General features: G+C 41.3%; 1 protein-coding gene across 1 annotated transcript in view; it reads left to right on the top strand.

Annotated features, from left to right (window-relative positions):
* Positions 1-19,833, top strand: part of HYAL3 (hyaluronidase 3) — a 31,834-nt gene extending 12,001 nt beyond the window's left edge. The window contains exons 2-4 of the mRNA XM_014068479.2: positions 13,182-14,168; positions 17,506-17,595; positions 18,573-19,833. Coding sequence (XP_013923954.2) covers positions 13,245-14,168; positions 17,506-17,595; positions 18,573-18,998 — 1,440 coding nt within the window. The 5' untranslated portion in view covers positions 13,182-13,244 and the 3' untranslated portion in view covers positions 18,999-19,833. The remainder of the gene's footprint in view (positions 1-13,181; positions 14,169-17,505; positions 17,596-18,572) is intronic.
* Positions 19,834-23,213: the final 3,380 nt, after the last annotated feature.

Below are 23,213 nucleotides of genomic sequence, written 5' to 3' on the forward strand. Positions count from 1 at the left end.
TAAAAGGTCTTTCTCATTAGCCATCACACTTATAAAGTGATTGTGTTTAAAGTTTGGTTTGAGGGGGTGGGGGAAACTCTTTAATTATATTGACTGCCAGGACTTCCAATCCCCACAATCTGGAATTATGGGTTTTGGAAGCTTTAGCCTGGTGTCTTCCAAAAAGGTTAGTGTATAGGTTGCACAAATAAGGTTTATGTCAAACATTCTTTCATGTATCATTATATATATATATATATATATATATATATATATATATATATATATATATATATATATATATATATATATATATATATATATATATATATATATATATATATATATATATATATATATATATATATATATATATATATATATATATATATATATAATATGAATCTACGAAAACTATATACATATATACATACATACATACATACATACATACATACATACATACAATAGCAGTTAGACTTATATACCGCTTCATAGGGCTTTCAGCCCGCTCTAAGCGGTTTACAGAGTCAGCATATCGCCCCCAACAACAATCCGGGTCCTCATTTTACCCACCTCGGAAGGATGGAAGGCTGAGTCAACCTTGAGCCGGTGAGATTTGAACAGCCGAACTGCAGTCAGCTGAAGTAGCCTGCAGTGCTGCATTTAACCACTGCACCACCTTGGCTCATACACACACATGCATACATACATACATACACACACACACACACACACACACACACACACATATATATAGTTGTATTTGTGCTGATAAATAAATAAATAAAGGGAGACTATTTATTTATCAGCACAAATACAACAAAATGTAACAAAAAGGCAACAGTAAAAAACATTGGGTTTCTGCCTGGATGGTCTCTTGTGACGAGCCGAAGGACAGAGAATGGAAGTAGTGATCTTCCTCCCATATTTGGGCATACCAGGGGTTGTAAAAAAAAAATCTAAATGTGTGTGTGTATACACACACACACACACACATATACAAATACATACGTATATAAATTATATATATTTTTATGAAAGCTGATCTGTACACTTTTTAAATGGAGATGTAACTCTTCATGCTTGGATTCTTAGTTTCTTATAGTCTAATTGGATAATATTCCATCTGAGCTATTGCCTTCATTGCTTGGCAACTACCTTCTACTGCATGCATATTGAAAGTGGTAGCTTAATATTGGCTCCCTGGTGGATCCACCTGCAAGATCATTGCATATTTTGCAGCCAAGTGTTGGATATATTCAGACAGTTTATGGATATAAGTAATTTAAATACATGAAGTAATGAAATGTGATACTTCAATTACAGTATTTAGAATTAACACCTGTCTTGCAGTTCCAAATTCTTTAAATTGCTTTTTGAAAATGAAGAGGGAAGGCCCCGTCACGAAGCAGCAATGTTGATACAGCTGTAAAGGAACTGTTAAAGCATCATGCACATGCAATTTTTTGAGGGATGTATAGGAAATGGTATTATTTCTTCATTGAATGTTGTACGTTAATGTTTCTTGATACTTAAAAGTCCTTGAAATGAAAAAAAATCTTTTTCATATTAAAAGCTGCAAAGGTGACATTGCACATACAGAATAGCAGGTGTCTGCTACTTAAAATTGGCAGATATCTACTGAAACACTTTGGTCTAAAGCAGTATTTCTCAACTTTGCCAACTTTAAATGTGTGGGCTTCACCTCCGAGAATTCCCAGCCAGGCTGGAAAAATCTGAGAGCTCAAATCCATGCGTCTTAAAATTTCCAAGGTTAAGAAACTCTGGTCTAAAGAATATTGATTTCATTTTAAACAAGAGGAAGGTTCTCAACCTATGGCCACAATTGAGTCCAAAATTTTGAGCCCAAAATTGAAACAGTTGCCACGCTTCTGAATTTTGATCATGTGGCCACGGGAATGCTGCAAAGAAAAATGGTCATAAGTCACTTTTTTCAGTGTCGTTGTAACTTTGGTCACAAAATGAACTGTTGTAAGTTGAGGACTACTTTTACTAGTAAGGGTAGGGTGATGCCTGACAACGGCCACAAGCTCAGCCATTAATCAGAATTCACGCACCCTTTCAGAGGGGCACCTCTCCCAATTTGGGGGAACCTGCATCAGCTGGCTGATTGATTGATAGTAATAACAGGCGACTAATAGCTGATAGTGATAATAGGAGCGGGGTTTGATCTATGATGTCTTCAAGCCAACCCTGACACACAGATCTGATTACTAACAGAGATCTGATTTAGCTCTGGTAGCTTTTAGCTTGAACAATGGTTGATAGATAACAAGAGACTACATGAACTGATTCTTTGCTGCATCATTAGGCACCTGCCTTCTAGAAGAACACCAATCTAGCAATTATGTTCCTGATAGAAAACAATCATAGAGCTGGAAGGGACCTCAGAGGTCTTCTAGTCAAATCTCCTGCTCAAGGCAAGAAGCCTTATACCATCCCAGTGAGACGGCTTATACCCGTGATGGCGATCCTATGGCACATGTGACAGAAGTGGCATGCAGAGCCATCTCTCTGGGCACGCGAGCTGTCACCTGTTGTTCTGGGTTTCAGCGTGCCAGCCAGCTGATCTTCACGTGCGTGGTAGTGTTGAAAACTGGAAGTGTAGCCGCCCTGTGCGCATGCACGTGCCGAGAAGATCATCTTCCAGTTTCCAGCATGCACACCAGCCACCTGGTCTTCCGTTATCTGAAGTATATGCACGTGTGAAGACTTTCCTTGACTGTGTATGTGCACCGGGCAGCTATTCTTCCGGTTTCTGGCACATGTGCACACAGGTGCGCTCCCTTTTCAGCACTCGGTGCCCAAAAAGGTTATACCATCCTGGTCAAATGCTTGTCCAGTTTATTTTTAAAAAGCTCCAGTGATGGAGTATTCAAAACTCCAGGAGGCAAGCTATTCCACTGATTGTTTTCACCGTCAGAAGATTTCTCTTCACTTCTAGATTGGATCTCTCTTTAACAAGCTTCCACCTATTACAAGTAATCCTTGAGTGATGACCACAGTTGAGCCCAAAATTTATGTTGCTAAGTGAGACATTTGTTAAATTTGATTGTAGGCCCTTTCCTACCTCAGTTGTCAAGTGAATGGCTTCAGTTGTTAAGTTAGTAAAATGATGGTTAAGTGAATTCCCCATTGACTTTGCTCACCAGAAGTTTTGCCAATGGGGAATACATGACCCTGAGACACTGCAACCGTCATAAATATGAATCATTTGCCAAGCACCTTGAGTTTTGATCATGCGACCATGGAGATGCCGCAACAGTTCTAAGTGTGAAAAACGATCAAAAGTCACCTTTTTTTCAGTGGCGTTATAATTTTGAACTAAACAAACTGTTGTACATTGAGGATTATCTGTATTTCTTGTCCTGCCCTCTAGTGCTTTGGAAAATGTCAGCCCCCTCCTCTCTGTAAGACAGTTATCATGTCTCTCCTAATTATTCTTCAATAGCCTTGCTCCATCAACCGTTCATCATATGATTTAGCCTCCAGGCCCTTTATCATCTTTGTTGCTCTTCTCTGTATGTGCAGTACATAATGCACTATGAAGTGGCAGGGATAATGGGATCTTTCCTGCTTCACCCTATATCTCCGGTTCTCCCCATCATGGTTAGGCTGCTGTGATTTGGCTGATCCAGGTCTCTGAGTCAGAAATGGAGTGAAATTCCATTTTGGAAGAAACACACTTGCTGACCTAGGCATAATGGTCTTGCAGGAGAGTGCCAAGAGACAGAAGAGGGGTGCGGCATAGTGTGGCATAGCTGCACTGTTGCCTTGGATAACATGATCAGGTCAAGTGTTAGGCTGGTACCATTCCATAGAGATCACCTGGCAATGCCATTGACAAAATGTTGCAGAAGCATATCAGAAAAACAGCTGTGGCCTGGTGGCTACTGAAGGGAGAGAACACTGGACACTGAAACATCTAAATGCTTCACAATGCCTCAACTATGGGTTGGAGACAAGAGGAAGCAATATTATGGGAACATGCTACGGTTAACTGCAAGTGGGATAAGACACAAGTGTGGCTTGGAGAATTATCTGAATCTTGCCTCGTTTCCTTTTTGAGCAAATGGAAAGTTCTCATCAAAAAAGGTTGTTTTTTTAAGTTCCTTAAATGCAAATCTCACATAACAGGTAACACCCCCCCTCTTTATATAAAATACGAATATTTGTCTCCATATGAGCATGGACTGAACCAAGAATCCTCCACTAAGCTACCCTGGAGCATAGGTAGTATTTGAAAAAGAAAGCCAGAACAACATAGACTGTTACTCCAGGAAGTTAAAAAAAACAAACCTGGGTTACTTCTGAAATGACAAAAAATCACTTCCCATTGTTGCATTGTTTTATTAAAGGATAGCCAGGCAGTGTACTTTATAAATTATTCCTATTCATGGAGCTTTCTGTGAGATGAATATAGAACTGGTGTTTTACTTGCTTTCAAGGTAAGCTTGTCTAAGTTTTTTTAAGCAGTTGAAAAGAGATAATCCTAATTAATTTTAAAAAACCTAGTATTGCATTATAAAAATTCGCAGTGCCCTCAACATACTGTACCTCAAGCTTGATATAGCTATTCTCAGTCTGGTTCTCTTCCCATCCAAATTACTAATCAGAAGATTGCAACATGCTTTTCCTCCTTTACGCATATATGATTGGTGAGAAGAGAAAGAGAATAAATAGAGAATAAATAGAAGAAGCTGTCAAAAGTGTGTAATGATTTGAAATGGTTTTCTATTGCCCCATAAAATGTTGAAATTGTTTTCTATTGCCCCATAAAATGTTGTGAGCTGAGTTATTGTAGATGGAGATATTAAAAGGACTCTTCCTGTCCTCCCACTAAACATGTAGATTTGCTTATAAGAACTATTTGCCCTACTGCCCAGTTATTAGTGCTGTTTTTTTCCTAGTAGCAACTTCACTTTTACATGTGATTAGTGCTTTTTCAGATTTAGCCAACAGAATTACTTAAGTACTACAGTTTGCTGAACGAACAGTGATAATAATCTGTTCTTAAAAACTGACATGTAAAGGAATGCTTAAAACATATTTTCATCATTAGTTGAAACATTAGAAATAATGTTTGTGCTTCAAAGTTCTTCAGAGCTTTCCATCAGACAGAGAGACAACCACAAATGAAAGGGGTTTCTTCAGCTTAAGTAATATTTATTATGTGACCTACTGGATTTTGTACTTGGTCTGTGCCGAAACAACAGAGAAGGGGGAGTTGCAAATGGTCTAAAGAAATGAGTCTTGAGCCAAAAATTAAAGGTTATGTAAGGAGGATCTTTGCTCTCAGTTTTTTTGTGTGGTAAAGTTGGTAAAGTGGGGGGGGGGGGGATGAAATTGGCATTTGCATTTTAAAACAGTCCTGAGTTGAAATGTAAAAAGAGGTAGTAGGCATTTGCATTAGGTACTGCAAGTGCTCTGATGGTGTCAGGCATCAGAAAGGACATTTTAGATTTGTTGGGTGAAAAGAACAATGGCTTAGCATATAAAAGCCAAATGTTACTCTGAATTGTCACCGTCAGTGGAACACAAAGATTCTTTGGCATACAAAAGAATGGAATGGAAAAAGTGATTTATATGATAGGTATGTTTACTTCAAAGAAGTCACATGGGGATGTGTGTGTGTGTGGGAGAAGTAGCCAAAATTCAGCTTATAGTAATTTTTTTTAGGTCAATCGTTTTCCAGAAGATCACAAAACTGTAATTCTTTATAGTATGAAACTCTTTAAAGAGTACCTTCACACACTTCAGAACTTGGGTAAATAAAGCCAAAGCTTTTGCTATGTAATCTCACTGTATGGCTGTTTCCCCTGAGTTTAAAAAACAGAATAGAGTTTGACAGCTCAAAAGCTATTTCCTTAAGATTAGATCAAATTGTTTATTTAAGGGAATTATGTGACCATCCATCTTAACCAAATAACTCTGGCCATCTAACAAAACTAATACTTAAATAACACCATGTAAAAACCATAAGGCAGCACATAATTAAATATTATCAAATCTGACATCCTGGGCCCAGCTTGGATATGATTATTCTACACTATCATGCTCATATTTATAAAACTCAGTGCCTCTGTGAAAGGTAAGGATGACTACTGCGTTTGTGGTGCAATCAGAACATTGCGTGCGTTGAAGTTGTTTTAACGCAAACCAAAGATGCCTTTTAAAAAAACAAGTTTACATCATATTCTTATGCATGCCAGTGCTGTGTGTGAGGTAATTTAAGGTGGTTCTGACAAGTGTCGTCGGCATCTTCATATCCGGTCACATGGGCGGCAAGCCACTCCCATCCGGTCACATGGGCGGCAAGCCACTCCCACAAAGGAGGCCACACCCACAGAGTAGGTTCGAACAATTTTTGAAACCCACCACTGGCCCAGCACCTAGGAAAAAATAGGTCTTCAGATTTTGTGAAAAGCCAATAGAGTCCCCCCAAACTCAAGGGGGAGGCTGCTCCAAAAGGCATCTGCCACTGGTCATAAGATGTGCCTCATCAGTATCAATGCTGTACATGAAAAGGAACCAGAAGATGCCCATCCTGCTGGATCATGTTGCAGCGAGGTTACATGGGCATACCATGGACCAACAGTAGCTTTTGAATGATTTTACTTATTATTATTTTTACACATAACTCAAGATAGAGAACATACCTAATACCCCTTCTTCCTCCTATTTTTCCCCACAACATGCTTGTGAAGTGAATTGAGGCAATGACTGCCCAAAAGCCACCCAGCTGGATTTCATGCCTAAGGCAGGACTAGAACTCCTGATCTGCTGGTTTTTAGCCTGGCGCTTCAACCATTAGACCTTTTTGAGGACAGTCTGTAGTTGCAATGCAGAAGGCCATTGTTATTTTGAGGGGTTTAGTGGCATATTTTGATTTATTCTTCATAATAAGAAAAGTTCTAGAAGTTTAGAACTCATTCAGAGCTGACCTGCTTGTTTAATGAATAAAGGAGAAGATGGATGGCAAAGTTTCACATAGTTTCAAAGCTTTACTCGCTGTGAAAGTCCCAGACTTTCGATTCCCATGCCAGAGTCATTTGCCAGCCAATCAAGGCCAGGTCTTGCAGTCCTATCCTCATAGCAGAACCATGAAGTCATGGTGCCAGGTTTTGATGAAAACCTTGGGACTATTGTTGTTTTTGGGAGATTCTGCATGGAACCTAGCACTGGATACTGTGGAAACATGCTGCCCTTGGGGTATCTCTGCTGTTGTCATTAAGGAGCTCCTGGCAGCTTGTAAGAAATTTGGGTATTATCTTATTGGTAGGTATGCTTTTTATGTTATGCGTTTCCAAACGAACCAATTGCCTGGGCACCAGATCACTGCCCTGGTATTTTGCAAAACATAATTGGTGACAGGCGTGTGATCCAATCATATTGCCCTTCTGAAGAAGAAAATCTGCTAAACAAGATTATAGTGGCCAGAATTATATTCCTAGTTGGCCCAGCACAAATATCTGGGGGCCAGTGGCTCAAATATTAAACTGCCCCACCTGTGTCATGGCAGCATAAGTGGGCTCAATTTGGAGATTCAACTCCAAATGTGTTGCTTGCATTCATTTATTAGAAGTGGGAGAGAAGAAGGGACAAAAGTCATTGGATGGATTAGGATGGGTCTTTCACATTGCCACTATATGGGATTGAAAGGAGTGTTCTTTAAGGCTTCTACAAAATATTGCCCTAATTACTGAATACTAAATCCAACCTATTTCCAATTTAGTGCTTTTCAAAATATAAAGTTTTATATTTGGTGGCTTTGAATTTATCCTGACCCTTGGACAAGCCTCTAAGATTTATTGGCTAAATTTTTGGAAAGGGCTTGTCCTTGCTTTCCGAATTCTCAGTCTCCCAGTTTCATGCCTGGTGCTTTTAATCACTTCATCAAGCTGGTTCTAAAAATAATTTATCCTAAGCAAAATTACATTCAATGCCTCTCATTTCAGCTATTAATATTGCACATCAAAGAGGGATTTTCAAGTTTCCTATTATTCAGAGCACAACTCTATTCTGTTTTGGGTTTTCAAGTACATTCCTTGAGCTATTTCTACCTTCCCCAAAATAAAAGCTACTCTCTTTCTATTCACTTTCAGCACAGAAGCATGAATAGATTTTAAATGAGAGTATACTGTAATTTACTAAAATAATCTCCATTAGCATATTTCTCATACGAAAATACAGATCATGCAAAAGCAATAAAACAGGAGCAGGAACATTATTAACAAATATTATAGTATTACAGGCTTCGAGGTTGTATTGCACAACTTGTGAAATAGCAGCTAGGAGAAAAGACTTATTGCCTTACTGCTAACAGGAAATATTGTAAAATGTTGAGGTGACTGTTGGAGTATTCCCATGATGATCAAGGTACTAACGCACACCTCCGAAGTGAGCAAATATTGTACAGAGAATTAGTTTTTTTGGTCTGCAACGAAGTTTGGATTTCAAGCCTGCCGCTTCTGCCAGGTTACAAGTGTGGAAAAGAGTTAGATATTGACATCAACTACGTGGGAAGTTTGTAGTTTATATTTGAAATCAGTTTAGTTTAATCAGAAAGTTTGGATTGGAAAAAAATGCTCTGTTCTAGCCTGCTCTAATATAGTGCCTTCCAAGTGAAGGAGGGGATCAGTTCCCATAATTTTACTGACTGAGGTTTATGGGAGTGGACATCTATTTGAGAGCAGAATGGGGAATTTGCATTTTACCTTATCTTGGTTTCTTTCAATGTGGGAGAAGTCAAAAGCCTAGTCCATGCAAACCAGGCTTTTAAAATTGTAGAAAGAGGTTGGTCTGCAGTTTCTTCAATTAGATTGAACCAATCTAGAAAGCAACCAATCCAAACCACCAAGTGGAAGCTGCCCAGACAGGAACTTGCACGTCTTGGGTTGGGAAGATGCATAACTGCCATAGAGTCATTCCTCCCAACATATTCTGTGTTGATCCAAACATGTCTTACTCATCAGGATTTAATTTTAGGTCACCTAGTTGACATCAGTCTTTATTGGGCAGTTCCCACTTTAACATTCTCGCTATTTTCACCTTAAAATTTTAGACCTTGGATTTATTTCCTGAGGAGTTCCTTCACCTGCTTGAACATGCTCAATCAGCTGTGGAGAATTTTGTTTTGTCCCCTGCTGCATTTACTTAGGAACCACATGCCAAAGCCAATCTATTTTACCCTTTTTGTGATTTGAAAGCCACTTCTCATAATCAATGTCCTTAAGTTATTTATAGAAGCTATAAAGCATGAAAAGCATCACTTAAAAAGACAAATATTAGGGACAGGTGCACCTCAATGCATTTTAAACACAACCCTCCACTGTGAAGCTGGCCTACTTAAACTATAAACTATTGCCTGGATTTTCATTTTCTCCTATTGGCTTAAGCTCTCTCTCTCTCTTTTGTTTCAGCTAGCTTGGCTCCTTTAATTATGATTGACCTTTGAGTCTTCCTAGTACCAGGGCGATATATGCCAAAGTCAATGTTCCCTCTAATTTTTTTTTCAGTGTGAGCAGAAAAGTATAGTGTTTGAGCGGCATATTTTCATGCTTGAGCACCTTAATTTTTTTCACAGATGTCACCTAAGACAACAACGAAATCAGTATTATTTGAAACTCAAAGTTATGTTTATTCAAGGTACCCGCTTAATTAAAAGTGTTATATAATATCAGTATCACTTAACAATGCTCCTGCTTAGCAACCAAAATGTTGGCTCAGAAAGTCTGTCATTTGAAGCACGCAAGTCTTAAAGCTGTTGTTACAAGATCCTTGCACCCCAACCCTTTAGAAAAAAAAATCCCAAGGGTCTTCAAACCTGACAGCTTTAAGACTTGTGGACTTCAACTCCCAGAATTCCTCCTCCAGTCATGTTGGCTCAGAAACTCTGGCATTGAAGCATGCAAGTCTTAAAGCTGTCAAGTTACAAGATCCTTGCACCCATAACCCTTTAGGGAAAAAAACCCCAGGGGTCTTCAAACCTGACAGCTTTAAGACTTGTGGACTTCAACTCCCAGAATTCCTCCTCCAGTCATGTTGCGGCGACGTCATCTGCGTGGATCTGCTCCATCTTCGTTTTTTTTCACAGGGGGCGGGGCTGCTGCTGAAGATGCCAATGACTGAATAACTACTGCCGCCTTCTCCTCCTCCTCCAACAGCACCACCACATTTGCTGCCCAGCGCTGCAGCTGCAGTGAAGCCACCAAAGCTCCCGCTGGCGCTGCCGCCCATGGCAGCAGCGGCGGTGCCTCCCCCTCCACTCAGAGCACCTCAGCTGGGATCCAAGTTACCCCTGCCGCCACCTCCACCTCTGTCGTGCTTTTGAGAAGCCATGAGGCCTTTTTTCCTGCTCCCGCCCCCTTCGCCGCCTTCCTGCTGGCTCCCGCGGCCTCATGGCTCCTCAAAAGCACAGCAGAGGTGGAGGCGGCAGCAGGGGTAACTCGGATCCCCGCAGCTGGCACAAACTACCGTCAGTCGCTCCGTGCTCATCAAAACAAGTCTGGGGAGGTCCTTTGCAGGCGGCCAGTTCTAGCCACCTGCAAAGGACTTCCCCACGTTTGCTTTGCTGAACACGGGGCGACTGACGATAATGAGCAGTGCAGCCAGTGCCTAGGAGGTCCTAGGAGATCAGCTGTGCCATGTAAGCTCCTGCCGCCATCCCCGCACCCATGCTGACCCTAGATTTTTTGAGGCCCCTGAGCTTTCGGAGCCTGTGACAGAAATCACTGTGTGGCAGTTAGAAACGGTTGCGCAGTGTTTTCTTGCCATGTGCGCGGCCGCGCACCTAAGAGGGAACAGTGGCCAAAGTACAACCTTATAACCAATCATCACTATGATGGATTAGGAATACACAGTAGCTGATCTCAAACAGCAGGCCACTGATTTAGAACTGCAAGTAGACTTTCCTGTGCTACCCAGAAGCACCTTTTTGAGACACACTTTTTCCAACCAACTAGATATCTTAGTTGCATAATGATCCCAAAATTTAGAAGGGCTTTATTCTTGGCCATGTCCAATGCCCTCCCAACAACCATTACTAAAAAGAGAGGCATCACTTAAATGGTAGAATATATGATTCTGTAACGTCCCCTCTAGGCAGCATCTCGGCAAGAATTGTTATCTCCATTCTTTATCCTGGTCCTTCTGACTTGTTTTAAGGTGTTCTTATCAGATCAATGTGACTTTATTTCCCTGACCACAGGTAAGTACTATTCTACAGTTTGTCAATATGGCATAGTCTTTCTTCTAATCCTCTTTAGATATTTTAGAACAATTATATGTTTTCATCTTTCTTCTAATTGTGATTTTTGGGTTTTATTTGCTGATCTCTGACTGAATAAAGATTGATTGGTTGGTTGATTGGTTGGCTGGTTGGGACACATAGTGGGTTGGGGACGCTCAATGCAAAAGGTATATTTTTAAAGTTACCTAACACATACCTACTGTAAGACTTGGTTTGTTCTAAAGGGAAGATGGTTGATCCACACAGGACATGTCCATCACAAGGAAGACAATTTCCTAGTTGTCATAAAATGATATTTTGCAAGCCATGGGCCAAACAAGTGAACTATCTCCTAAGATCACAGATGTTTATAAAGTTGATCTAATAGCAGTAATTCTTTAAGGCAACTTGATTCCTAATGATCTAGAGCAGGAGTGTCAAACCCAAGGCCCAGGGGCCAGATCTGGCCCATGGGGTGCTTAGATTTGGCCCATGGGGCCGCCCTGGAAACAGCAAAGGACCAGTCTGCGATGACTCTGCCGGTGAAAACAGGCTCGGTTTTTGGCTGCAACAGCCTTCTGCAACCCTCTGCCAGCAAAAAACGGAACTCGGGAACCTGTTTTCACTGGCAGAACACTTGGGCCACCATAGGCGCCCCCGACACAAGTGATGTTGAGCTGGCCATACCCAACCATGCCTCCTGTCTCCCCCGAGGTCAAACACAACCCTGACGTGACCCTCAATGAAATCGAGTTTGACACCCCTCATCTAGAATGATGCTTTCTTTTCCTCTTTTGGCATTTGTTTTAATCCTGACATCCTTTCTTACCCTCTTCGCTAGCAGACTTTTAGAAAAACAGCAAGCAATCCTCACAAATCTGAACAAGAGAACCTGAGGCCAGAAGCTTCATACTTCCTACTCTGTAATAAACAAAGCACTTCCGTTATGAAGCTGGATTCTCAGATTAAAATATACCTTGTACAATGAATGTGTCAGATAACTTGATTAAATGAATGAATTGATTGATTATATTTCTATTCTAGTTTTCCACAATAAATAGATATGGGTCTCTCCACCCAACCCTGCACCATTGTGAGAAGGTGACAATTTGAGAAATAATGACTATCCTAAAGTCGGGACAGTGATTCATGAATAGTACATGAATTTAAATCTGCCATGCTGTCCGTAGCACAACTCATTGATTGTGGAGGGAGGAAGCAAACTTGGGTGTCCTCAATTCTAATCTGACATTTTTTAAAAAATAGTCTTTATTGGTTATACATTTTTTTAAATAAGACATACAAATACAGCTTTAAACATACAAACCCTCCCCCCCGCCCCCCCGTGACAGTCGTTCACAGCCCAATATTTTTTTTTCTTCCTCATTGTTTAGTCTCTAACCAGCATCTTCTTGTTACAAAATTCAGGGATCTATTACAACATCCATGTTCACTTTTAGTTCCCATTGTTAACAACTGCTATTTAACTTTCCCCATTTTAAGTCCCTGCTGTTCTTTTTGTCGCCCACATATACCATAGGTTCCAGCTAAGATAATGTTCCATTTCTCCTTTGTCCCTCAGCCAACCCATTATTCTGTCCATTTCTGCACATTCATAAATCTTTTTAATTATGGCATCTTCCGATAGTATGATAGTAGATTTCCAAAATTGCGCGTAGGTTATTCTTGCAGCCACAATTATATGTAGGCTCAAATGCCATATAGATTTACTCATATTTTCCAGTTTTATGCTTAGTAAAATAGTCTCGGGTTTCCATTCCATACTTACCCCGGTAATCTCTTTTAATCTGACATTTTAACTGCTACAATTGCAAGGTTCTCCATAGCTAATGGTTTGACTTAATTACATTTATTTTTTAATTTTCTTTTTTTTATGTGCTATTGAGTTAGAAGTGATCACTCCCATCACTCCCTTTCTCTTTGCCAGGGGATGCATTTATGAACAAAGCTTGAGGAGTTCCAGAACAGATACCAGCTTATTCCATCCACCATGATCCTGGAGAGAATTATCTGGATCTGCATCACCTTCTGTATTGCATCTGTTAGACCGCTCGTAGGGAGTAGCTGGAAGCAGGCAGCTGCCAGTCCCATCATCCAGCATAAACCATTTGTTGTAGTGTGGAATTTACCTACAAGCAGATGTCAAGAGGATTTTGGGATCAGATTACCTCTGGAAGTCTATGGCATTGTGGAGAACAAAGGCAATGCGTTCCAGGGACAAAATATGACTATTTTTTACAAAAACAAGTTTGGACTGTATCCCTACATCTCTCCACTAGGGGGGGACTGGCATAATGGGGGGATCCCTCAGAAGGTTAATCTGAAGAGACATCTAGAGAAAGCCACTAAGGAAATCACACAACTCTTGAACAATGACTTCCAAGGTCTGGCAGTAGTAGACTGGGAGGAGTGGCGACCTCTCTGGAGACGAAACTGGGTGCCCAAAATGGTTTATAGGGAGGCCTCTAAACAATGGGTGAGGAAAAGATTTCGTGGACTCTCTCCTGAGGAGCAAACTCACTTAGCTAAGGTAGAGTTTGAAGAGGCCGCACGGGTGCTGATGGAGGTTACTCTAGTTCTGGGAAAGAAGCTAAGGCCACATGGTTTTTGGGGCTTCTACAGATTTCCTGATTGCTTCAACGACAAATGGGGGAAAGTGGAGAACTATACTGGCCAATGTAATCCGAAGGAGGTCATGTGGAATGATCAGCTCATGTGGTTGTGGAAGATCTCCTCAGCCCTCTATCCCAGTATCTACCTTCCACTGAAAGTACCAACTTTGTACCGCCAGCATTATGTACATCACCGTCTTGGAGAGGCATTCCGTGTGGCACAGTTTGGCACAGAGCATCTCCTTCCTGTGTTACCATATTCCAGGGTTTCCTACAGGCGTTCTTCAAAGTATCTAACTGAGGTAAGCACTCTGCGTTGCTCAGAGAAGAACATAATGATAGATCCAGGGATTGCAAATAATAGTTACATCTGCTATTTGACTGGAAAACATTTTTGCGCTGTATTCACTTTCCTGTACATGTTTCCTTTGTTATATTTATCTCACTTTTTTTCCAAAGTAGTTCTGAATGGCATATATCGTTTCTCCATCCACACACTCTACTGTCAGCCCTGTACTGAATTCTTCCAATTATCCTTGGAGTAGATTAAATGTGGGAGAAACTTCCTGCTTCATGACCATTCAGTAAACAGTATTTCAGCCTTGAGTCATCAATTGGAGTAAAAATACTATGTTTAAAAATGGAATTGCAGTAAGTAAGGTCCATTCATCAATTTTGCGAATTGTTGTTTTATTAGAAAGAAAAAAGCTACTAATTAACAAGAGCTGTAGAGACAAATTGCATCTTTTCTGAACAGGCTACTCTGAGTAATGAAGTAAAAGTAGTTTGTTCTTGTTAGATTTTTATTCTGACTTTAGTGCTTTTCAGTGTTGTAGATTTTCCTGAAAAATTAGAATTGGAATTTTTAAAAAGAAAATAATTCTATGGAAAATGTTCAGTTTGCATTGAAAAAAAATCTCATATATGTAACACTATGCATAATGGAAAAAATTGAATTCATAATAGGAATTGAGAAATTTTTACAGAAAATATTTTTCCATAACATTACTGTTATGTAAAGTGTTACCGGATAGTTTAATTTCCTTTGGTGTTCCAAAAATGTGTACACAGAACTAAAAAAACGGTTCCACCACAAAACCGCGGTCGACTAAAGCGCGCTCGATGAAACTGTGTACCTGACGTCATCACAGCGTGACGAAAAAAGCACGCTGTGAGCGGTAAAGCTAAAATTAACGCGTAAACCTAAACCTAACCCCCCCAAACCTAACCCTAAACCTAACCCTAAACCTAACCCTTAACCTAACCCTTAACCTAACCCTAAACCTAACCCTTAACCTAACGCTAAACCTAACGCTAACCCTTAACCTAACCCTAAACCTAACCCTAACGCTTAACGTAACCCTAAACCTAAACCTAACCCTAACCCCTAACCTAACCCTAACCCTAACCCTTACCTTTACGTGAATCGGCTTGCTTTAAAAGCGCTTTTTAAAGCGCCCTTTTTTCTCCGCGGTCGTTGTTGTTGCGCTGCTGATGACATCAGCGACACGCTTTAATCGGGCGCGCTTTAGTGGACCGCGGTTTTGTCGTGCCACGAAAAAAACGATTATTGCTTGGATTATAGGTATTCACTTGGTTTTTGGTACAATAGTCAAACAAATCTGTCAGGCTGTTCAGCCATGAGACACATGCAAGATTTGTTTGACCAGTAAATTCAATGGAACGTAAGTGTCTCTCCTGAATAATAAAGTCTCTGGCTGCCTATATGACTTATTCCAAAGCTGGTGATCCTCCATCTGTTTTAGACCCCAATAGCCAATTATGCTAGCTGAAGCCCAGTTCATCTCATTACTCTTCTAACTCGTAAGTACCAATTTGGGTATCTGTACAGCAATGGTGGGTTTCAAATTTTTTTAGAACCTCTTCTGTAGGTGTGGCCTGCTTTGTGGGAGTGGCTTGCCAGCCATGTGACTGGGTGGGAGTGGCTTGCCAGCCATTTGACTGTGTGGGCATGGCCAACTTGTAAAATGTGATGAAACTCACTTAACAATGCTCTTGCTTAGCAACCAAAATGTTGGCTCAGAAACTCTGGCATTTGAAGCACACAAATCTTAAAGCTGTCAAGTTACAAGACCCTTGCACCCCTAACCCTTTAGAAAAAAAAACCCCAGGGGTGTTCACACTTGACAGCTTTAAGACTTGTGGACTTCACCTCCCAGAATTCCTCCTCTCGCTCTTCATCTTGATGATGTGCGGACGGGCGGTGGAGAGGGTAGAGGGAGCTGGAACCAGTTCTAAACAGCACTGTAGATTTGTGGAACCTCTTCTATAGAAGAGGTTAGAACTGGCAGGAACCCACCCCTGCTGTACGGAAAACTATATCTCTAGGTCTCTGAAAATAGATCTTTATGCTCCATTGAAACCATCTTAATAGAGACTTTATATCACTAAAATTATAACGTGGACCTCTCATACAGAGGTGCTTTCTCAAGAGGCAACTGGTCTTTGTTTTTTTCTTTGAAGTCATTTTGTTTTTCATCCAAGAAATGAAATGTTTTCAAAGAAAAAACAGAAAGACCAGTTTGCTCTTGAAAAGGCATCTTTGGGACAACCGTGACCTGGATGACTGAGAATCTCCATAGACATCTCATACAGAGCTACTCACTATCCACTATAACATCCTGCCATTCTGTTGAAAAGGCGGCGGCGGGAGGGGTTATGAAGGCTTCCTGGTATTTTCTTTTGCTTTTGCTGTAACTGCTTGGGAATTAGGGAGGGGGATTGTCTTCAGAGAGGAAGCAGACTCCCTCCCAGCCAGTTCTAGCCTGGTTCCAAGGCCTTCATACCCTGAGAGTGAACTGTTATCTGCCTAGCACCTCAGCATTCTCAAAACAACCTTGCAGCATCACATTGACTACTGGTGGACTGCTCAGAGGGTGTTGTGGCCCAGCAGGAACCGTTGGAGCTGCCGATGGACTCAGATAGCGAGGACCCCTATGAATCTGCTATGGAAGATGTGGAGGGCCCTGGGCAGGGTTCAGACTCAGAGCAGGGACCAGAGAGGCTGGTTGGCCACCAGGAGGCGCCTAAGGCATGAAGCAGTGGGGAACATCAACGGGAGTTTGCCCCTGACAAAGAAGTGTGGAGAAAAGGAGGCAGCAGTTACGGAGACAGAGTTATAAGAGATAATCAAGCCCAGGTGGTTGTGGCTTGGCCCCTCCCAAGAGAGTATATGAGAAGAGACTTTGGGAGGAGACCTTTTGCAGGACAAAACCGTTCATAGTAATCTGGAGAACGCCTTGTCTGGTCTGCCTTGTGTTCCCGTGTCGGTTGGAGTCTGGGCTGCTGCCAACATCTTGCCAGTGAGTTGTGTCTGGGCTTTTAGCCAATAGGATTATAATTGCTGTGAATAAAGAGTGGCAAACAGCTAAGCCTGTGTCTGTGTTCATTACCGGACGGAGGGGGGGGGCAGAACAGGGGTGTGTGTGATTTTGGGAAATGGACAAATTGCCTTGTGCTCTGTCAGAGGTTTTCAGATTCCACCGGACTTTACTGCAACCACTTTCTCCCAAGAAAAGTTCTTTTGATTCAACTTAATGGAATCAAGAGTTTGGCTCTCCTGAAGGAACAGCTGGGGCAGGTGCTCACATTTTCTCTTCTTCCTTTTGTTTGATTCAGGCTGACCTGATAAATACAATTGGAGAAAGTGCAGCACTTGGCAGTGCTGGGGTTGTACTCTGGGGCGACCTCTCCTACTCCCGGTCACTTGTGAGTATTTCTGAAACATTTGTAGGCTCCGTCCTGTGGATGTGAATCTTGAGCCTGAAACAGGTCCATATCACTTCCTCTGCGCCAGTGGCGTTCCTAGCAGCTATGGGGAAGGTTCTGTCCAGCTTTAAACTCTGGTTTAGGCAAGATATTGTAGATCCATGAAGTAATATGTTTTCCCAACAGTGAGATTTCACTAATTCTCTATCAATAATTCTTTCATGATTAGGTCTTCTTAGAGGACATTGTTCATATATTTGTGCAAATAGCCCAAAACCTGTAACGTTTTCAGCTTGAGGGGATCTAATAAAATATATAAAGCCAATTTGTGTTTAGAGGGAAAAAGAGGAAAATATTGCCTTCTTCTATTACAGTATTAGAACACACAATAACCAAACAAAAATTATAGGAGGCTGAGGCAATATTTTATATTATATAAATCAAATTATGGAATTTTCTACTGAAATATATAATGTTGCCTGCCAAGCTGGATGTTTTTAAATCAAATTCATGGAAGAAAAGACTATCAAACAGTATTCATCTGTGTACTGCCTTCCAGTAATGATGGCAGTGTACCTGTCCATGCTAATTGCTGAGAACCAGGCATGGAAAATGCTAATGTGGTGCAGGGATTAGAGTGCAGTACTGCAGGCTACTTCTGCTAACTGCCTGCAATTTGGCAATTCAGATCTCACCAGGCTCAAGGTTGACTCAGCCTTCCATCCTTCCGAGGTGGGTAAAATAAGGACCCAAATTGTTGGAGGCAATATGCTGACTGTGTAAACCACTTAGAGCTCTAAAGCACTGTAAATCAGTAGATAAGTCTTAAGTGCTATTGTTATGTTCTGCTTATGAGTAGAAGTCCCTGATTTGTCCCTCTAGTAACAGAATGCTGGAATGGATGATTTTCTTGGCCTGATCCACCCTGGGGCTTCTTGAGTTCTTCAAAATCCTAATTCTGATCTTATGTTCTCCAGGAGAGCTGCAAGAGTCTTCACCATTATATCACTACCACACTGGGACCTTACATCGCTAATGTGACTGCAGCAGCAAACAGATGTAGTCGCCAGCTATGCCATGGGAATGGACGTTGTGTGAGATGCGACCCCAGTGAATTAGGAGCCTTTCTCCATTTGGACCATCAGCTACGGGAAGGGGACTTTGGGATAACAGATTTTCAAGACCAAAATGTATCAATGCAAGATCACTTTCAGTGTCAATGCTATCCAAAGTGGGCTGGCACCCACTGTGAGAGGCCACAGAGGATAGAGCCCTTTGAGATAGCAAAACCTAACCAAGCTTCACATTATAACAATGTGTATGATGCAGTGGATGATGGTGACTGTGACTTGGGATCAAATATCTGTCCTACCTCCATTTACGGTAAAGAAACAGGAAGATAACGATTTCTCCAAAAGCAGCACTTTATTGAGTAGGAATCTTGATAAGTTTTATTCTAGGGAGTGAATGTTTCCTGATAACTTGAAGAGAATAACAGAATTCTTGAATTATGTTTGGACAATTTGGATATCTTTCTTTTACCTCATATTTTCTCTCTCTTGTCCTTACTTACATCTAATCTTAGCACGAACATGTTCCGGTAATAGCTGTACCCTCTTGACAATGTCTTATTCTTGCCCCAGTTCCTAAGGGAGACAGGCTTAAGTCTTTTGCTGTACTTGTGTTAGAGTAAATCTAGCAGGGAATGTATCTTAATTCTACTTTTCTGACTATACTGGACGTGATGGAGAGAGGATGGGGAAATGAATTGCCCAATAAGACTGGCATTCAGCCAGTTCATATTCTGTCTTTCCCCTTTATATCATGACACAGAGTTGATGGATGTGTGGATCTCTGTATCACATATGCTCTGTCATAATTATTTTTCTCTGTCTCTCTTTGACAAAAAGCACACAATTGTATGCCAACAAAGTAGGTTGAAAGCACATCATCTCAGCCCATTGTCAGGTTGTATTTTTTTATTTTTCTCCCAAACTATTTTTTGGGTTCACTTAATAGAGCACCTCATGCAAGACTCGGAGGCCTTTTGGTCATCTCACCGAGTAGAGACGATCAAAGTCCTCCAAGTCTTGCATGAGAAAGGATGTTCTCTTTTATCAGCAAAATTGATAATAATCAGTTGCTAAAAAAATAAATACCTCAAATAACTTCACACATTCTGTTTCCTGACATGGTTCCTCCACTACTTGCTACTAAATAAATTGACCGATGTGGAGCTGAGCACAATGTTTAGTCTCTCTCATTGTATTTTCCAGAACTCAAGTGGAAAGATTTCTGTTGGAGATTATGGAAAGCTGCTGATGGTCAGGGTCCTACAAGGTAGATCATACAAGGTTCCATGGACAAAGTTAATTCAATACAAGGCAGCTCCATAATTACAGTATTTTCTTGTGTGCTCAGATGTCTCCCTGAATATACTGACTGCTAGTTTTTGGCCTTGTACAACAAGAGGTTAATCCCCTGGATGTCAAATCTCCAGAAAGTCTCCAGGCATCTAAAGTAGATGTACAAATAAATTTGATTCATCAGTACATTAGTGGACTTTCTAATTATGGAAGGACACCATTGAATATGACCCATTGTGAACTTGGATCATAGTCTACTGCAGTGTTTCTCAACCTTGGCAACTTGAAGATGTCTGGACTTCAACTCCCAGAATTCCCCAGCCAGCATTCGCTGGCTGGGGTATTCTGGGAGTTGAAGTCCAGACATCTTCAAATTGCCAAGGTTGAGAAACACTGGTCTACTGTACATTTGTAGTCATTGGTACTGTATTTGTATGATTCTGGCCAGTATTGCAAGATTTAAATTCTTTCTCTAAAACAATATATTCAACAGCCTTCTAAAGGACTGCAAGCTGCAGCCTCAGACAAAAATGCATTTCTTTGTAAGATGCAATGTAATTTTCTGAATTCTCATGTTAGGTTAAACCATAATTTACTATATTTGATACTATAATTGATTAAATAAGCCGCAATTGGCTGAGTTCACACATCACCTTAAACTAAGTTCCAATAAATTAAAGCAATACATGAACGTGACCTATCTGCCTTTGTCTCCAATCCCAAGATAGTTAAAATACGATGTTAAAAATGTGAATAACTGGTATGCTTGAAATGGATCTAACATAAATAAACTAATATTCAAATAATTATTTCTATAAGCAAGGAACATTTTATTTATTTATTCAAAACATTATTCAGCTGCCCATCTTATACAGAACTCTGAATGGCTCCCAATCAAGAATTAAAACAACATAGAAACAATTTGAAAACTATTAAAAACATAAACATTAAAAATGAAAAACCTGGTGACATGTCAAAGGTCCAACATGCAGCCATCTCATCCTATCTTAATGCTAGGCCTTGGAAAAGCCGGATCTTCAGTGCTTTTTAAAAGCAAGAAGGTTTGAGGTTTGCCAAACCTTTGAGGTGAGATGTTTTCTATAGGGCAGGGGCTGCCATGGAAGAGTGATGCTTCCTATCTCCTTCCTGTAAGATGGCAATCTTTAAAGGAAGGGACTGGAAGCAGGCCCATCTATTTAATGTGGACCAGTAGATGTCTTTAGAGAAAAGCGGTTCCATAGATAACCTGGGGCTGTGCCCTGTGGGGTCTTAAAAGTAATAACCATCACCTTAAATTGCCCTCAGAAGAAACTGGAAGCCAGGGCAGCTCATGCAACAGAAATATTAAATGTATAACCTAGAGACACCCATCACTGCGCATGCCGCGGCATTCTTTACCACTTGTAGCTTCTGAGTGGTCTTGAAGGGCAGACCCATGTAGAACACATTGCAATAATCCAAATGGGAACTACCAAGACATGAGTGACCATGAGCCAGGCTTCTCAGTCCAGGAAAGGGAGCAATTGGTGCATCAGATGAATCTATGGAAAGCCCTCCCACCCCACCCCCAGGCACAGCTATCACCTGCTCCTCAACCAAGAGCCATGAATATAGAAGGACCTTGAATTTGTGCACCAACTCGGTCTGGGAGAGTGCCTCTCCTCCTAGACTCAAAAGATAAAACATCATTTGGGCCTGGGGTGTGGGCAAAACTTAGATCCACTCCATCTTGCCAGGGTTGAGTCAAAACCAGCACTGCCACAGCATCACCTGTCTGGATAGGTGCAAGGGATGTGTTATTAGGTACTACTACAGTCATGTCAGGAGCACTTCTGGGTTTAAAGGATTGAACAGTATCACCATTGCCCAGGGGGATGGCCAGTTGTGGTCTTCTTTCATGTTCCTTCTTTCATGTCATGTTAAATATAATTAGGTGTTACTCACATAGTGATGATACTAGGCCCCATACTGATGGATGACCTCCTCCAGGGGTTTCATGTAGATTTTTTTAAAAAGGCAAAAGTTTCAAGCCCTGGAGCATGCCACACTATAGGGTCCTGGAGCTCAACCTCTCTTTCCATACCAACACCAACACCAACTGGAACCATCACAGAAGTAGGAGGAGAACCATCGCATCCCAGTGTCTCCCACTCCAAACCCCTGAGGCTGGTCTCAAAGGATACCAAGGTCAATGGTATCAAAACCCTCTGAGAGGACCAGGAAGGCCAGAATGGTTTCATCACCCCATCCCAAGCCCTCCAAGTGTCATCAACAAGTGCAATCAATGCCATTTCAATGCTGTGCTTTGATCTGAACCAGTAATGGTATTCTATTTTCTTCACTACTGGTTCGGTAGCAGGAGCGCTGGCACCCACGCACTTGCTTTGCTCATGTCTGGGCATGTGCAGAAGGTCCTTGATGACATCTAGGTGGGACTGGTGTGTACCGGCAGCATACCACCTCTGATCTGAACCAAGACCTAAAAGAGGTCCTGGTAATCAGTTCCATCCAGGGTTCTTTGCAACTGGGCACCAACCACTTTCTCAACAATCTATCCTAAAAAGAGAAGAGTGGACTTTGCATGAATGTTGCCTAATACTATTGGGTCAAAGGAGAGCCTCTTGAAAAGGGGGATGCACCACTGCGTCCTTCAGGGCAGGAGGTGCTACCCTCTTCTGCAAAGAGGCATTAATCACTGCTTGGATCAAACCACATGCCACCTCTTTGGAGGCCTTAACCAACCAGAAGAGGCATGGGTCCAGAATGTAGGGGGTCCAGAATGTAGTCTACTTCCTCAAGAGGTTCCCCAGAACCATACATATTGGGAACTCCATTGCTAGCCCAGATTTAGAATCCAAGAATGTGGGCAGGGATGTTGCTACATTGCAGGAAATAAGGTAAGTGAATAGTAATTCCCACTGATCCCTTTGGACCAACCTCACAAAAAAGTTCTCATAGTTTTAAGTTTTGTGATGAGGCATCTGAGGAGACAGAGTAAATGCAGTAACGGTTATTAACTTCACTAACAGAACCAACACGAAACAGCCTGATAGCTCTATTTATATGAGAGCTGTCAAGTTAACAACCAATGGGAAGATGGCAGCTCTCCCGCCAGAATGCCAGCCGCGCTGGAACCAATCTGAATGCACGCTTTGTTAGATTGACACTCTTGGGCAGAGCCCATCGTATTTAGCACCTACAGTACTTGATTATGTCTGGGGTAGGACCACTAATGTCCAGCAGAGGTTTATG

Source organism: Thamnophis sirtalis, unplaced genomic scaffold, assembly GCF_051295495.1.
Source record: "Thamnophis sirtalis isolate CommonGarterSnake01/CBP01778 unplaced genomic scaffold, rThaSir2_p1.2 scaffold_3, whole genome shotgun sequence".
Lineage (NCBI taxonomy): Eukaryota > Metazoa > Chordata > Lepidosauria > Squamata > Natricidae > Thamnophis > Thamnophis sirtalis.